We start from the raw sequence: 18,669 nt of genomic DNA, 5'->3' as shown, positions 1-18,669 counted from the left end.
CTGTTTTGTATCCGTGAATGCCAGGGCGGCCGCACGTTGTTTCCGCTATACTTAACACAAATAGGGCCCAAAAGCAACAAATACTAAATACGTTTAGTGCTCCTATTTCTGTTGCCGTTTTGAAGGCCTTTTTTACCTATAATCTGCTACATACATATATATTTGACTGGAGATATGTACACATGCCTATTACCCCTCCGATCGTACCTACCTCTGTTATATTATGGTGTTCAGAGAGCACAATGTTTGCAGATGCAACCCTCACACCTTTTTGACATAGATAATTGTCAATTAAGCAGTTCTGTTGACCACAGTTTTCCTCAGGATTGTTTTTTAAGAACTTAGGATATTGTATACATGAATAGATATTGGATTGGACAGAGCCATGTCAACACATTCTGACCAGTACTACCAAAATTTTTGCGCGCATAAATTTCAGTTATATTTACAACTAGCGGACCCGGCAAACGTAGTTTTGCCATATAAATTATTTTTAGAGTTAAACCGTTTCTTGGACATTGCAACATTATTTTATTTTTCTAAAATAAACGTAGCCTAAGTTACTCCTTATTACATCAGCTACCTACCAATAAAAGTCGCCGGATTAGCCGGAACAAAAAGACAGACAAAAATTGTAAAAAATGTTATTTTAGTGTACCGTATATGTATTCATAATATACATTTAGTAAAAAACGGTTATTTCAATATTACAAACAGACACTCCAATTTTATTTAAATGTATAGATAATTCACACAATATTTTTATAAATTATAGCCTATATGTTATTCTGGTGTGTAAACTATATTATTGCAAAGTTTCATCAAAATCCATTCAGTAGTGTTTGTGATAAAGAAGTTCAAACATACATCCAGACATACAAACTTTCACATTTATAATATTAATAGGATTGTTATAATCCTGTTTAAAATAGTTAAATAAATCAAATTCAAGATAGCGTTATGAACGGCAATAACCGACGATTCAAAAGTATTTTGAATGGATGTTTCAATTCAATTTGAAATTTCTCCTGTAATAAGAATACCTAGACAATTCTTAAAATAATTTGAATATGAATAGAAAATATTAAAATAAATTAACATCCTCACAAATAATATTATTCATGTAGATACACTGTCTGCTGTTAATTATGTATTAGTAAACGCAAGACGCAATAAATTTAAGCAAAAAGTACAACAAGTTAAATAAGTTTTAAAATTACAAAAAATACTAAGACAATACAATATTCAGATGTGTTTTGCGAAAATCACGAATTAATATTCTGTGAACATGATGAAACTACACTGGAGAGCAAAAAAATCGACTCAATTCATACTTTCGCACTCAAAGTGCTCTAGGTTTAAAATTAAGACCTAAATCTCAATTTAGGTCTTAAAATCTTTAATTTCTAGATGTTAGCTTTATAATGAGTACAAATACTCTTATCTTGCACAATTTTTTTTGTAGAATAAATGCTTTTAAACTTTGCGAGTACTGAAACTTGAAAAATTAAGGATAAAAATTTAAAAGAAAAAACAACATAACATTTTAAAATAAACTTTATTAAACATGATAACAGCTTTAATACCTGGTGTTACCCCCTCTTGCTCTGATTACAGCTTCTAATTGGTTCCTCGTTGATCCAATGAGGTGCTTCACTGCGTCTTTTGGTATGCCCTCCCATTCTTCGGTCAGAGCCGCTTGTAGGTCAGCTCTTGAATCTGGTGCAGGATCTCTAGCCCGCTCGTCTCTTCTCTTTAGCTCATCCCATAAATGCTCGATAGGATTTAAGTCCGGACTACGAGCTGGCCAGTCCATAACAGCGATATCCACGTCTCGTAGATACTCACTCACGACATTTGCACTGTGTGGACGGGCATTATCCTGCATCAGGATGAAGTTTTCTTCAATAAAACCAGCGTATGGGATGACGTGGTCTCCCAAGATTTCTTCAATATACCGATTTGTAGTCAAACCTCCCACATGGCGGCCAGTTTCGATAAAAACCAGTTCGGTTTTTGCATCCATTGAAATGCCAGCCCACACCATGCAGGAACCTCCTCCGTACGCAACAGTTTCTGCTATGCAGCATTGTGCGTATCGCTCCCCGGCCTTCTGTACACCCTTCTCCTTCTGTCGCTACCATGTAGGCATACTCTGCTTTCATCCGAGAAGAGAACTGAGCGCCATTGGTCCTCAGTCCAATCGACGTGTTCTCTTGCAAAACGTAGCCGGGCTGCTCGATGAGCTGCAGTCAATTTGTGACCCGTTGCTGGTCTTTTTGAAGTGAGGGTTGCTGCCTTGAGTCTTCTTCTCACTGTCCAAGAACTTACAGCTACCCCACTTGTTTCTCGAAGCTCCCGTTGAACTTGAACCCCGGTGGGAGAACGATTTCTCAGCGAAGTACTGACGATAAAGCGATCGTATCGCTCCGAAGTGGACCGACTTCTACCGGAACCTCTTCGTCGGTGAAAGCCACCAGTCTCCTGGTGCCGTCGGTATATTTTTGATACAGCTGACTGGCTTATCTGCAAAGTACGAGCCACTTGTCGTTGACTCCAGCCCTGTTGCAAAAGCGTAACTGCTTGAGCCGCTACTTCTGCTGTTGTATCCATTTCCGGGAAATTTTCTTCCTTGGAGATTGAGACGATGTGTACCTGTTGACGTTTCACGGTCAACTGATAGGGGTGACAGGGGTAGGTCACCTTTTATACCCATTGTACGCCCTAAGGTCGCGCTATGCTAACTGAGTGAACGAGTACGAAATCATACAGTAACCATTCCTCGACTATTGTGACGTTGTCTATAAGTTAACTCTGCCATCATTGTTTTTATTTTTAAGGCTAGACCTAAAACTTTAAGAATTTATGACCTAAATTGAGATTTAGGTCTTAATTTTAAACCTAGAGCACTTTGAGTGCTCTTTTTTGCTCTCCAGTGTATATAATACCCGATTTTAATTGATTACTGTGGCACTTCTCTTACAATACCAGGAGTATCACAGAAGCGTTGCCGGCGAAGAGAAGCTCATCCCTTACGTTACGAATCCATTAATACTGTAACCTATTTTGATGGACAAGTCGTAAACAGTCAGCCAAGCTTAGCCACCTTTGTATTTCGAATATTATAAAGCACATATATGTTTATCTGGGACACATTATTATCTGTGCCGATTGTTTATGCATAGTTTGGCGCTGGATAATTAGTGCAAATGAAGATATAGTCCTTAATATTTAAATCGGTTCAAAATCGAACGATATACCTAAAGTAGCTAATAGTGTTTTATATTGGAATATCAGTTGGTGTCTTGAATAGGTACACTTTCAAGCCTATGTTCGAAGATATGAAAGAGTAAGAACGTAGGTTGTCGAAGAAACGAAAAACGAATTAAATACGGTGCAGTGGAGGGTAGAGGCTAGTCATAAAATATCATTTGTGTAAGACACTAATAAAAATAAAAAATAAATAAAATAAACCTTTATTGCTTTTACTAATAATAACATTTTTTAAATATATATCCTTAACTAATTGCTTATTATTTTCTTAATAGCTTGTCCTTCAACATAGGCCTCCGCCAAAGAATTCCATCTCTCTCTCTCTCGCCATTCTCATCCATTCTGGGCCAGCCACTCTCTTAAGGTCATCCTCCCATCGTTTTATTTGTCGCCCTTTGCTTCTTTTGCATTCTCGTGGATACTCGTGTAAGACACTATCACATTATAATAGCCGTCAATATTACAGAAGTATTATTATTACAAGTATGTTGGGGTCAACGCGACCGTGTCAAATATTCATTATTGTAATACAGTGATAAAATTGATGAGTAATGTAGTAAATATACACCCGTTTATCGGTACGTTGATATCCCAGTTACGCTTTGTAATCGTTTCTGTTGTTTACTTTTCTAGAACTTGCCCTTCATATTTCCAGTGACACAGCCACATCCAAATTAACTGCATAAAGTAGGAAGGTAATGTGCGGCAGTTGTTTTCCTTTTTCCAGAATTTTAAACTAAGTAAGCGTATTTTATACCACTCAGCTTTAATTTTCGTGCTTACCAGATAAAAGTGATACTTTTTTTTTAAACTTTAGATTGAAAAGCTTCACGTTAACTGCCATTGTGGTCAAATAGAAGGTAAACACTACGTAATAAGAGGCAGGACTGCCTAAGTAAAAATTGAATTTTAGTTTATAATGATTTTACGAAATGTGAAGTAGATTTGACATAAGTTTGAAATACACTGGCCTTCAATAGTAAGTATCACACTTTTAAAATTGGGATAACGTTTTAAGTTCACAAGATATACTTTCGCAATAAAAAGGACTCCAAAGAGAATTTAATTTTGTACATAAAAACTTTATAGTCGGTAACCTTCTTTTAAGAATTGGCTGAAAAAAAACTTCAAAAACAAAACCATTCCTCTTTCAAAGTGGACGTTTCCAAATTACAATTTTACCATTCACATTTTTCTTTCTGTTTTAAATTTTTTTCAAGATCGATGGGTCTTGTTTTAAAAATTTATGCTAAAAAGCACATAGCATTTATTTATCATGCCTCTTTCAGTTGAAGAATGTGCTAGGATCATGGCTTTTCTGGAACTAGGCATTAGTATGCGTCGCACTGCAAGAATGGTGGGTGTCCAGAAGGTAAAGCGAAGGTACGAAGAGACTGGACACCATCTGAGGAGACCTTGTAATGGCAAACCCAGGTGTACCAGTGCCCGAGAAGATCGTTATATTATTTCCACTGTGTTAAGAAATCGCCACCAAAATGCAGTTGAAGTCCAGCAACAGCTACTTCAGACCCGGAGGGACTACATTAGTGACAGTACAGTGAGAAGAAGACTTGCTGTTGCAAATTTGAAACCCCGAAGACCAGCGAGTGGCTCAAAACTCGAGAGACAGCATCGAGTAGCGAGACTGCGATACGCCCGTGAACACATGCAGTGGGATGAAGAAGAATTTTGTTTGCAGATGAGTCTCGATTCTCCCTTTACACTTCTGATGGAAGGCGAAGTGTTTACAGGCGACCTGGTGAGCGATACCTTCAAGCCTGCATCTCAGAAAGAGTCCAATACGGTGGAGGCAGTGTACATGTATGGGCTGGCATATCTTCAGAAGGTCGCACAGAAAATGACATGATAACAGCCATAGAAAATGGCACCCTCACTGGGCAAAGATATGCTCAAGAGATTCTCAATGAGTATGCAGGGCCGTATTTAGCAAATATGGGTGATGGATCGATACTGATGCATGATACGATGCTGCCACACACGGCTCATATCGTACAAGAGTATATTCAGGAGGTCGGTATCAGCGTGATGGCTTGGCCATCAAGAAGTCGTAATCTCAACCCGATTGAACACGCCTGGGATGAGCTTGGGAGGCTAGTCAGAAATCGCAGACCACCACCTACTATCCTCAGGGCACTAAAGCAGGCCCTGGTAGAAGAATGGGAGAATATTCCCCAACATCGGCTCCGAAACCTAGTGTTCAGTATGCCAAACCGGCTCGAAGCTGTAATCAGAGCTCGAGGAGGCAATACCAGTTATTAAAAATTAAATAATATGTAATACATTTTAGTTGAATTTTTTCACACTAAACTAAAAATGTCTATTTTCATGGTTTTATCTTTTTTAAGTTAAAAGTGTTACTTATGTATAATTTTAGTTTCTAAGAATTAAAGCCTATAAAATTTGCAACAAAACGTTTTTAATCTTAAATCTCTACCTTCTATAGTTAAGATAAAAACTTAATTTGAAAAGTGTGATACTTACTTTTGCAGGCCAGTGTAGTAGTAACTACAGTATGGCGGTTGGCGACGAAGTATTATCCGCCTAAGTTTGAAAGAGAACAGTCGCTTGAAACCAAGTGGATTTCGACTATCTCCATTTTTTACAAGATTATAGCCGTCATATGTCAATCTATCAATGACTGAACGTTTTATACAATCGATTGAATCGCTTTTTTCTTAGAGAGTTTCGCTAGGCTGATTGTAGTCATTATGACTGGCAGTCAGGAAAATCATTTGTGCCGTGGTGGTTAAAAATAACCGGCACTGCCAACTGCAGTTTGACATACTGTAAGGCCGGTAGTTTTGGTGATACTGAGAATATTAATTATTGTGACCGGTGAATTGAATTATTGTGAAGCACAATACATGTGCCTGAAGGCTGTATAGTCTACATGGCCTCTTAAGTGTAACAAACAACTTAAGATGATCTTGTCATAGACATACGAGGTTAAAGTAAAAATAAAACACTTTTTAAATTTGTCTTTAATCAAGGAAATTGTTTATAATAACAAATTTAATAACGATATCGCCTATCTGCCGTTATTGCGTGTTGTAATTTCATATTATACATATTTTTCATTTCTCATAGTCGGAAAGTAAGTAAGATTTTGATCTGATTATTGGGTGGAAAATGCTGCTTCCCTCCATAGAGAGGGAAAAACTCATACAAATTACTTCCACCTAAGGGCCGGAATGAACTTTAAAAATAGAACTGCTGTCAGCTGTAAAGAGATTTATGTAAAAAAAACCGAATTAAACAAAATGCTGCAGCCATGTGACTTTCTAAACAGCCAGTGTGAACTTAACGCAAACTTCTTTGAGCGGAATAAGCCGCAACAATTACGCAGTGAGTTACACATTTAAAATTTAAAAAGTCGACATAATTTGTAGTAATATGACAATTAATTTTAAACAGGTACTACTAATATTATTATATGTTATCAATAAATAGTTAAGATAAAAAACTAGTTTTATTTTCCTCATATTATAAATGAAAAGTACGGGTAAAAAAATCAATTCCTACTCGGACAATATGTATGAGTCAATTTAGATCATGTAAAAAATTACTAATTCATATTTTTGCAGATTTGGACCGAATTCGTGGAACGTTTCAACATCAAATATGTCACGGAGTTTTATGGAGCTACCGAAGGAAATGCCAACATCGGTAAGCATTGATCTTTATAAAACAGAACAACAATTAATGAGCTTGCGTCGTCTGATGCCGGGTCCATATACAGCGAATGAGATAGAGTGCGTGTGGCCGGGCGAGTGAACGAAAATACCTTTCGCATATGTTCGTGCTTATTATCTGTGTTATCTGAAAGTCATCAGCGGCGTCTGTAATTACGACCAGAACGATCAAAGATACTACAAGCCTATAAATTATACATTAAAAAATACACCCTTCCATAGCAAGCTGGAAAAATATACCTAATATTATACTGGGTTTCTTTGTTTGTTTCTCTATCAAATTGTTTTTTTTTAAATATTTGTTTTAAAGTAATATCGATCTGAAAACACTCCGGAAGTTCTTTCCAAAAATCTCACTTACTTCGGGAATAAAGAGAATATATATATTTTACGTAAAACATAATATTTTGAAAGTTTATTGTTTTCTGAAGTCGATAACTCGCGATTATGGATGAAAATTCAATAATTTTAATGTTGTGTAAAATGTTGCCAATAAATGGTTACAGCTAACACGGACGGCACTCCGGGAGCCATTGGCTTCGTGTCCAGAATTTTCCCGAGCGTGTATCCCATCGCCATCATCAAGGTGGACCAGGACACCGGCGAGCCAGTGCGGGACTCCAGCGGCTTGTGCCAGGTCACATTTTTTTTTTATTTATATCATGTGATGCGGTGGTGGTATTGGGTGGATACGATGAGGTCATCAATTCACCTTGATAAATGCGCTGGCAGCCGTACAAACAAGTGACGTCTTTAAGTGTAATATAGGATCCCAAAAAATAATTTTAAAGTTAAGAGCGTAGTGTGAGTAAACTAATTTATGAATGTATTATTAGTCCACCCCAGATTTAGAATCTTATGAGGGGGATTTTATTGAAGTAGGCATTACTTTGCGGATATCCATAATTATCAAAATGATTTGAGTTTTCTTTAGTGTTAATTCCGCTAATATTTATCTTTAAACAATTCCACACGTGTTTCGCCTCTACACGATGCCTCGTGTAGAGGCGAAACACGTGTGGAAGGGCCTCAGGACGTGTTGAGTCGCCAAAATCTGGCACGAGACTAAAGACTATTAACACTAAAGAAAACTCAAATCATTTTGATAATTATGAGAAGGCATTTAAAGTAATTTTTTTCTTTAAGACGAGTAAGTGAAGCGTCTCTAATTTTATATATACTATCAGTTCTGCCTTCTTGAAGTGGACGCAGAGATTACGGACTACTAATTTGCCGGGCCGCGGCACTGATTTTTATACCCTGGCTTTTTTCAGTAGCATCAAACATTCCCAGTGCTTCCCTGATCAGGGATTTTAAGCCTAGTTCAACATTTCCCAACACATTACCAGTGGGAGGCTCCTTTGCACAGGATGCTGGCTAGATTATGGGTACCACAACGGCGCCTATTTCTGCCGTGAAGCAGTAATGTGTAAGCATTACTGTGTTTCGGTCTGAAGGGCGCCGTAGCTAGTGAAATTACTGGGCAAATGAGACTTAATATCTTGTCTCAAGGTGACAGGCGCAGTTGTAGTGCTGCTCATAATTTTTGGGGTTTTTCAAGAATCCTGAGCGGCACTGCATTGTAATGGGCAGGGCGTATCAATTACCATCAGCTGAACGTCTTGCTCGTCTTGTCCCTTATTTACATAAAAAAAAAACATGAATGCAATCTCGCTCTATTTCGGCAGTCGATCTTGTAAAAACTTTTTTCTTTCATTCATCTAGTCTACATGACCAAGTCACACATTTCAAGTCTTATTAAACCGCCCTTTAACTAAGAACTACCAGCCTGCGAATCTCACATCGTTGTGTTAAATCTACTTCTGAGTGATGAAACGAAGTTTTGCAGTTTCTAACTTCACAACAATATACTGCCTCGAGATATTAGGTTTAAATATATTTTTTTCTTTATTCTCATTAAGACGTATTGTCACTTACATGAGAAATTAAGATTTAACAATTAAAGTATTTACAAACAATTTGGTATGTATACAGGGTGTCCCAAAACTCAACGATAACCTGGTACCGGGCGAGAGGCCAAGGTATACCAGTTATGAAAAAAATAAGAAAAAAAATCTATGTCACTAAGTCAAGCGATGACAGACATTTTTCGATAATGTTAAAAATTTTACACCCTTTGTCGCATTTTTAGGTACTGTGATCGCAATTTTCACAATTTTACAGTGATTTTTTTAATAATGTTATCTCAAGTAACAGTCCTATTAATGGTAACCACAAATGAAAGTAATAATCATTGTTAACTAAGTAAAATAAATTAAATTTTGACGAGTTATGGTTTATAAAATTTATGTAAGTCAACTTTGACACTCTACGTTGGAAAAAAAATGTACTACACTACCTATGGCAAGTTTTTTTAAAAGATGGCCCATTTAGTCTAGATTTCAAAATAGTACAACACTTGCCACTTTTCTTGCCAATAAAACTGCTATTTCGTATTTTTTGCGAAAGGAACTCACGGAAAATTTAATCAAAATAAAACGGTAAATTATCGTAACACTTTATTATCCTAAAATTAAAGCAGATGCTCAAATTGTTTCCCTCCAGCACGAATACAAGCTCTGCATCGCCTCAGAAATGACCTGTTCACCAGTCTTGCAAATCTCCTCGCATTGATTTCTTCTGATGCTGCATCAATTTTTGGCGCAATTCTGTTACATTTTGAATTGGTTTTGAGTAGACCTTTTCTTTTATGCATCACCAACAACCATCCAGCAACCAACAAGCAACCATCTTGTTGATACCACATTTCTCTGTAGATGTTGAGTGGTACATCTTCTAGCAATGTCGGCAAATCATTTTGAAGAAAATGCAAGTAGGTGGCGCCATCTAAATTTTCAGTGAATTCAAATGGTCCAATTATTTGACCATTTAATATTCCTGTCCACATGTTGACTTTAAATTGGTATTGGGATCGATCCTCACGCATCAAATGCGGGTTTTCCGTATGCCAACTATGAAGGTTATTTAAGTTTAAATAACTATCTCTTTTAAATGTCGATTCGTCAGTCCACAAAACTTTATTTAGAAAATCCGGATCTTCACGAATTTTCGCTAACATGGTTCTGCAGAAATCAACTCTGGGTGCGTGATCACGGGGTAACAAGCTCTGCACACGTTGTACATGGTAAGGATGAAAATCGTATCGTTTTAAAATTCGATGTGCGGTACTCTTCGCCACACCCGTTGCAATTTCAATCGCACGTACTGAGGTACTGGGGTCATTTTCAACTTCAGCGTCGTAGTTTCCTTGAGGTCTCCCACCAGATGTACGAGCACTGGGTAATCGTCCTTCCGAGTATGATGCGTGCACATTTAGGAAGACACGATAATCTGGGTGCCGCTCCACATTCGGGTACCTCTCCCGATACAGTCGAGCTGCCGCAGAGGCATTACAATGGCACTCACCGTAGATAAGATGCATATTTGCATACTCTTGCGGTGTGTACAAATGCGGCATGTTGTTCACACACAGTTTGCACAGCACAAAGTCCAAAAACAAAGCCAGAGTCGTCAAGTACGGATAGAGTATCAAGTCCAGGGTAACACAAGCCAAAGTCGATAGTACGAAAGTAACACGATTACGAGAGAAGCGCAGTAAACGAAGAAACGATGCGTACTAAATGTTATTGTTTAAATTTTATTATGAACGACTGATGAGTCGTTGTGAGTGAGACGGATAGTGACGTCTCGTTTTGACAAATACCATAACTACTATCCATTTCTTTTTATCATTTTTGTTCATTACAAACAATGGAGACTTCGTACTTTTCAAACAAAAGAATATCAGTTTTTTTTTTACTGAGGGATCCCTACACATAGCATACGAAATAGCAGTTTTATTGGCAAGAAAAGTGGCAAGTGTTGTACTATTTTGAAATTTAGACTAAATGGGCCATCTTTTAAAAAAAACTTGCCATAGGTAGTGTAGTACATTTTTTTGCCAACGTAGAGTGTCAAAGTTGACTGACATAAATTTTATAAACCATAACTCGTCAAAATTTAATTTATTTTACTTAGTTAACAATGATTATTACTTTCATTTGTGGTTACCATTAATAGGACTGTTATTTGAGATAACATTATTAAAAAAATCACTGTAAAATTGTGAAAATTGCGATCACAGTACCTAAAAATGCGACAAAGGGTGTCAAATTTTTAACATTTTCGAAAAATGTCTATCATCGCTTGACTAAGTGACATAGATTTTTTTTCTTATTTTTTTCATAACTGGTATACCTTGGCCTCTCGCCCGGTACCAGGTTATCGTTGAGTTTTGGGACACCCTGTATAATGTAACATAAATGACATGATGTTAGTTTAAACAACTACATAAAACAACCTAATTATGTTATTGAAACATTTCATTGGCCATCACAGCCCTTCTCAAAAAACCACTCTGTGTGCCTTTGCAGACTCGCTTTAAAAGAAGTTAATGTTTTGGCATTTCTTATTTCTGAGGGTAGGTTATTATATATCTGAGCTCCCTCTAAGGTTATCTTTCTGGTCTGTTTTCCATAATTAGTGCTAACTATTGGCAGCTCAATATGACTGGCTCTTCGAGTCACAATTCTGGTTAAATACTTTTTCTAAAAAAGTGTGTGTTAGTGTGTATATTTTTTTTATTAAAAACATTACAAATGAGTAAGCATGTAATGCGTGTGTATTGTCTTCGAGCACTGCCGTAAGAAACATGTGTCTTCTATCGAGTCCTCTATTGAAAAGGTCGCGGAATGGGGTAAATTGAACCTTGTTCAATAATAATTTTAATTCGGTAAAGATCAAAGCAATAATACTTGTTAGCCAGGAATAATAATTTTTACTTCCGTAAAGTTATCGACGGGATGTATATATGTAAATGTAATCATATGACAGATAGCTGGTCCGGACGAGCCAGGCGTGTTCATCGGCAAGATATCTGCAAACAATCCGTCGCGGGAGTATTTAGGGTATGTGGACAAGGCGGCCTCCGACAAGAAGATCGTTAAGGACGTGTTCACACATGGCGATTCTGCTTTCATATCAGGTACGTAGCTGTTCTGCCTACTATTCCGTTAAGTCGAGTTAGTAAGACTTTTATTGCAGCTGGACATATGCTTTTACTACATGATGCTAGAATAAGCACAAAACAAATATGTTACGAAATTCAAAAGAATTGTTAAAAAACGTTTGTGTGGTAAAGGTTACTTTAACATAAATCTGTTTCTCTAATGATACTACACATTGTGAATGGAGCGATCGCCCTCAGGCTATTTAATAATAAATTTTATTCTACGAAATTACATATATTTTGACGGAATTTTATAAATAGAGAAGCCCTCAGTCTTTCGCACATTTTTCTCAGGTCTGAAAGTATAAATTTTTCGATCGGGTGGTACTTTTTCTATCTCTAATAGTATGGAGAAATAGTGACTGAAATAATAGTATTAATATGTAGTTAAGATTATGTTTTAGTACAAACGTAGTTTTTAAGTCTAACGTCATATCATTATTTTGAGTCTATAGTTACTTTGAAATAAAGTTTTATTATTATTTCACCTTCAATAAATGATTTTAAATCATATTTTGAATAAAAATATTTGAATATGAATGTGCATTACGATAAATCGTACGCGATACTAAATGTTTAATCATCATTAAAGTTTTGTTTCATTAGGGGATATCCTAGTAGCAGACGAGTTGGGATACTTGTTCTTCCGGGATCGGACCGGAGATACATTCCGGTGGCGCGGCGAGAACGTGAGCACCAGCGAGGTGGAAGCTGCCATCTCGCGCGTCGCAAACCACAGAGACGCTGTTGTTTATGGCGTCCTGGTATGTATACACTTATATAGCTTAGAAAGTGCAACCAAAAAATCTCCGAACCTTGAAAAGTTCCACTCTATTTTACACTCTATATCTTCATTGTTAGAGTGCGAAGCAGCACGCACGCACGGGTCCTCGGAGGGCTATACCTACTAATACGTAAATACGTCATAAGAACTAAAGACTCGGCTCACTCCATATGTTGAGTAGACTATTGACTCGGTCCTCGGACACTTTCTGGGCGTGATTGGGAGTCTTTTTTTATGATAATAAGGGACGAGACGAGCAGGACGTTCAGCTGATGGTAATTGTTACGCCCTGCCCATTACAATACAGTGCCGCTCAGGATTCTTGAAAAACTCAAAAATTCTGAGCAGCACTACAATTGCGCTCGTCACCTTGAGACATAAGATGTTAGGTCTCATTTGCCCAGTAATTTCACTAGCTACGGCGCCCTTCAGACCGAATCACAGTAATGCTTACACATTACTGCTTCACGGCAGAAATAGGCGCCGTTGTGGTACCCATAATCTAGCCGGCATCCTCTGCAAAGGAGCCTCCCACTGGTCTATTGTAATTTGTATCGCACGTCAATGGGTTATATACAATCTTATTTCAAAGTATCTTATTAGAAAAGCCTTTGCATTTTAAGTAATTCAGAGTTTGTTTTCTGAAAAAAAAAAAACATGATATAACCTTATTTTTTTGATACTATTGACACTTCATAAAATTTCTTTATTTAGCTAGGTTTCTGTTTTGCTAAAATCTTTAAAAGTGTTTAGTTAATCTGTATTATCTAAAACATGGCATTTGCATTTATTATTAATCCCAATTGCCACTGAAGAATTAACAGACACAGATTAAATCTGGGTCTTTTAGATATTTTAATAATATATATTAGTGAAATTACTGGGCAAATGAGACTAAACATCTTATGTCTCAAGGTGGCGAGCGCAATTCTAGTGCCGCTCAGAGTTATTAGGTTTTTTAAGAATCCTAACCTAGGTATCAAGAGTTGTTGTGACCATCCGTCACAAGTGTTTACCAGTGGGAGGCAGTTGCACAGGATGCCGGCAAGATTAGGGGTACCACAACGGCGCCTATTTCTGCCGTGAAGCAGTATTGTGTAAGCATTATTGTGTATCGGTATGAAGGGCGCCATAGCTACTGACATTACTGGGCAAATGAGACTTTACATCTTATGTCTCAAGGAGACGAGCGCAGCTGTAGTGCTGCTCAGAATTTTTGGATATTTTCATGAATACTGATCGCCACTGCATTGTAATGCGCAGGGCGTATCAATTACCATCAGCTGAACGTCCTTTATTTTGATAAAAAAAATAACTTCCAGAATTAAGTATTGTATCTGACTTAATACGGTGTCAGCCATGGCATGAATTACGCGATGTAAATAATTTTCAGTGACGTTTCGGTTTCATTGATGTTTGAAGATGGCTTGTTCAAGTAGAATAAGAGAGCTGTATGAAAGAGCAGATGTGGCGAAATAAGTGAGGGGAGTTTATCTCATATGGGAGATAGGCGTAAGAATAATAGGTATTGGATAAATGTGTAATTATAACCAACATATGGTTGTTTTGTCTGTTGACTGCGTTTTTCCAATTCTTTATTCGATAGGATTTAGTCATCTCTTTCACTTTCGGCCCTTTCAAAACTGTTCGTGTTCTTTAAGCGCTACAACTCAATGTTTGTTTGAGGGCGTTATTGTGTTTGTTAATTGGCAAAACTAAAACAAAGTTTTTAATGTTTTAGGGTGTGTCTTAGTTCTTTTGGTTGGAATGCCATAATATTTTCCGTTATCCTCCATCAAATTGTATGTTTCAAACACTTTTATAAAGCTAACGTTTTCCGCTAATGACAAAATATACACAAAAATTTTAAAATTATAAATCTTCCATAAATTAAATTTAAAAAAAAAATCAGGATGAACAAGTGCAATTTTATCGACGTAATGTTAAGCTCGGGGTCGTTTTACTCTTATTGTCACTCACGTTCAGCTGATGGTAATTGATATGCCCTACCCATTACAATGCAGTGCCGCTCAGGATTCTTGAAAAACCCAAAAATTCTGTGCGGCGCTACAATTGCGCTCGTCACCTTGAGACATAAGATGTTAAGTCTCATTTGCCCAGTAATTTCACTAGCTACGGAGCTCTCCAGACAGAAACACAGTAATGTTTACACATTACTGCTTCACGGCAGAAATAGGCGCCGTTGCGGTACCCATAATCCACCCGGCTTCCTGTGCAAAGGAGCCTCCCACTGGTGATGATGCCACTTAGTGGTCTTAATCCAAAATCTTACAACATAGTCTCGTTAGCTTTGGTATGCAACAACTATTTCATAATGACAACTCAACAGATACCGAACACTGAAGGAAGGGCGGGCATGTGTGGCCTGGTGGACGCTGACAACACCCTGGACCTGGAGCAGCTGGCCCTCGACCTGAGCAGGGAGCTGCCGGCTTACGCGCGACCCGTGTTCTTGAGGATCATGAGCGCCATGGACATGACCGGTATGTGCTTTGACTGCGGGCTCTTTAAATTGGGAAGGGAGAGAAATTGATGCAATGGAAAAATTTATTTTAATGGAATATAAGTATGAGAGTTTTTTTTCATAGCAGTTAATGCACTACGTACTAAAATTAAACTAAACATTTGTATAGACGGGAAATGCTTAACGCCTACCCCTCGTCAAGTATAAGAGGTTATGGGGGACTTGCCCCCACTGAAACCCGCCAGCCGTAAGGGCTGCTCGTCTCTGTTCACATCCTATCCGCTCCAAATCCCTAAGCACACCAAGCTAGTCTCAGAACTCCTTTTTTGCTCCTGCTCCTGGCGGACAAGGGGAGGAACGCTTTGTAAGGGTTATTAGCCATCGGCAAGTAGTATCCGCAATTATCTACTGAGGTACCGATTTCAGTACTAGTCCTCTACCAGAACGTGAATGCTTTTAGCACAGAGTCACTCTTGAAGGTCACGTGACTAGCTCCCCAACCAAACTCACTACCTCAACTCAGACCAACATACATAATGAGAAAATGTGTAACAAACATCGAAACACAGGATTTTTTCACATTTTTTATAACTATTTATTTGTAAGACTAGGCTTTGATTGATGATGACTGTATTTTTATTAGATGCACACGTACAGTGCTCCCAAATTAATAATGCGCATACAGATCTTCGCCACTTTTCGGCAACGGTCGCATTTCCCGACCATCCGCATCGGGAGACGATATCTATATAGAGTGGTAAAATGCATTACTTTTGCATACTTTAGTAGAATTATATTACAATAATAATTGCAAGAGGGGTGTGTAATAGGAGCTCTATATAATTCCACATAGACTGAACACGTGCAGTCGGCACCAATACTTAAAGATGTCTGACTGACCGGCTACCACAGCCGACCGCTCGATTTGTTTTCCTATTGTGAACACATGATTTGACTCCTATTTCTTTCGCACAAGGTGCAAAATGCAAGTGCATTGTTTAGGGCTCTTACGATTGAATGATTCGGGTGTTTCCGGGAATACACCCATTAGCCAAGATCTGTATGCGCATTATTAATTTGGTAGCACTGTACTGTTTAAACGGAACTATTCTAATCAGTTTGCAGAACGGATATGTATATTATATTGTGTTATTATGTAAGAGGTCATATCTATGTTTTACTCAGTTCGCATCTTTTGGTTTGTCAAGTATCACGCAGGATATTAATTTTATATAATACTAGTTGATCAAGCAAACGTTGTATTGCCATACAAATTAATAATAAAAAAATTTTGGACTATAAAACATAGATGTTTTTGACTTACCCGATTTGCACACAAATTTTCATACAAATCGGTTCAGCCGTTTCGTAGTTTGGTAACAAACACCGTGCATGAGAATTTAACATATTAGATTAACCTATCATCATAATAAAGAATCCTGAAATCGCTCTTCAATAATAAAATTGTTTTCTATCTGCGTAAGTAATTTGCTTTGTTATACCAGACAGATCACAATACCATTTCCAGCTTTTAAGGATGCATTTGTTTTTTGCAGCTTTTCCTTGTGAAAATTAACTTTAGTTATTTAAATGTGTAACAAATGACATTAACTTGATTCTGTAACTGTTTTCATCTGAAGAACTGACTCTTGATCTTATAATCTCTCAATCCTACTACATTAAAAATAATAAAAGCATTTTCCTTTCCCAGGTACATACAAAATAAAGAAGACTGACTTACAAAAAGAAGGTTTCGATCCGAGCTTAGTGAAGAATGACAAACTTTACTATTTAGATACCAAACAAAATAAATACAAACCGCTCGGTCGCGAAGAGTTTGAGAATATTTGTAACGGAAAAATTAGACTGTGATGTGACTGATTAGTGGGAAATAAAGCAATTAAATTGCTTTTAAATTTCAAGGTAAACCAATAGCATTGTCTAATACTCTCTTTATGAATTCTCATTGGCTTAAGCATGCTTTATACATTTTATTATTTTGAAGATCTGCAACAGTCATTATTTAAAGCCATATACACATATTATATTATATTTTTTGAAATAACTGTAGGGAATAAAGGTCTGATGTAATGTGATGAAATATTAATCTTTTTTTTTTAGTTTTTATTAAATTTATCATTTATTGGCATTTTTCTGTTGTTTTTATGTGGTCATTCCCAAATGATTCTGTGAAATTTGTAAAATATAGCACCAAGTGTATGTATATTTTGTTGTATCAATGTCTTAGTGTAGGATGGAATTGATTTTTTGTTCTTATTAGGGTTGATGGTGTTAATCATTTAGGAAATAAAATTTATATTTTTATACATTGTTTTATTTTGTACACGCTACAGACATAAAAGCCATTGACTGTGGCAAATTTGCTCAGTGAATCCAAGCTGAGAGATAATTGAAACAAACGCAAAAAATATTTGAATATAATGAAGAGATACAAATATTTTTATTCAAAAAGGCTTTGAAATCACTAAATGATAACTACTGCCCATTCGGTTATGTATGCCTCAGACCTGAGAAGAACGGCGGATGGAACTCGGCGGGCTTCTTTTGTTTTAATAAAATTTCAATACAATCAGATTTATAATTCAGCTTACAACGGCCTATGCTATCCCAATCCGTGGTAACATTAAGTGAGACATGTTATAATAACCTTTATCTACACCCATGCTTTAAACCCTCTATTAAAAATCCAAAAATAGTTAGCTTATTGCCAACATTAAAACACCCAATGTCCTACTAACTATTACATCATCCAAACGAGTGTTGTAGTTGCCAGTAAGCTGTTTCAAATCTTTTATAGAGCATTTATATTATGGGTGTAGATAAAGTCTTGTATGCAACTGTTGATAATTAGGTATTAAAACACTCATGTGATGTGATAAACCCACATTCGTGTTTTAATACGCCTTATTGCACAACAGTTGCATAAATAACTATTACCACATAAACGTCTTTTAACAACTCTTTTGTATTTCGTAATACATTTGTTTTGAACGTTTTCTGGGATCATGTAAAAGCATAATATAAATCGCCCCACAATAGACTTAATTAACACCGGAAAAGCTCGCTTGTCCTCCTTTTCCATAAAAAAATGGTCATTCGTTATCAGGCTGTCAGGTCGCCTATTCGCTAGTTTATTCTAATTGTTGTTTAGTCAATGGTTTAATTACTTTCTGTATAATTTAACCATCGGTGTACGAGACAGTCTGTCACTTAGTAACAAAAGCTTGACCACTTGGGTAAGCGATATTTATTTAGGTTTCAATACCTATCGGGTTCAGCTGGTCACATGGCCAGACCTACTTACAACACAGCCACATTATCTTTG

At 37.0% G+C, this 18,669-nt stretch overlaps 1 protein-coding gene across 1 annotated transcript in view; it reads left to right on the top strand.

Moving 5' to 3' along the window:
* LOC126972670 (long-chain fatty acid transport protein 4) overlaps positions 1–17,648 on the top strand; it is a 35,861-nt gene extending 18,213 nt beyond the window's left edge. The window contains exons 8-13 of the mRNA XM_050819554.1: positions 6,879–6,960; positions 7,493–7,623; positions 11,880–12,030; positions 12,661–12,818; positions 15,189–15,342; positions 17,035–17,648. Coding sequence (XP_050675511.1) covers positions 6,879–6,960; positions 7,493–7,623; positions 11,880–12,030; positions 12,661–12,818; positions 15,189–15,342; positions 17,035–17,195 — 837 coding nt within the window. The 3' untranslated portion in view covers positions 17,196–17,648. The remainder of the gene's footprint in view (positions 1–6,878; positions 6,961–7,492; positions 7,624–11,879; positions 12,031–12,660; positions 12,819–15,188; positions 15,343–17,034) is intronic.
* Positions 17,649–18,669: the final 1,021 nt, after the last annotated feature.

Source organism: Leptidea sinapis, chromosome 27 (assembly GCF_905404315.1).
Source record: "Leptidea sinapis chromosome 27, ilLepSina1.1, whole genome shotgun sequence".
Lineage (NCBI taxonomy): Eukaryota > Metazoa > Arthropoda > Insecta > Lepidoptera > Pieridae > Leptidea > Leptidea sinapis.
Note: the sequence above shows the minus strand (reverse complement) of the source record. Positions and strands in the feature narration are given on the sequence as shown.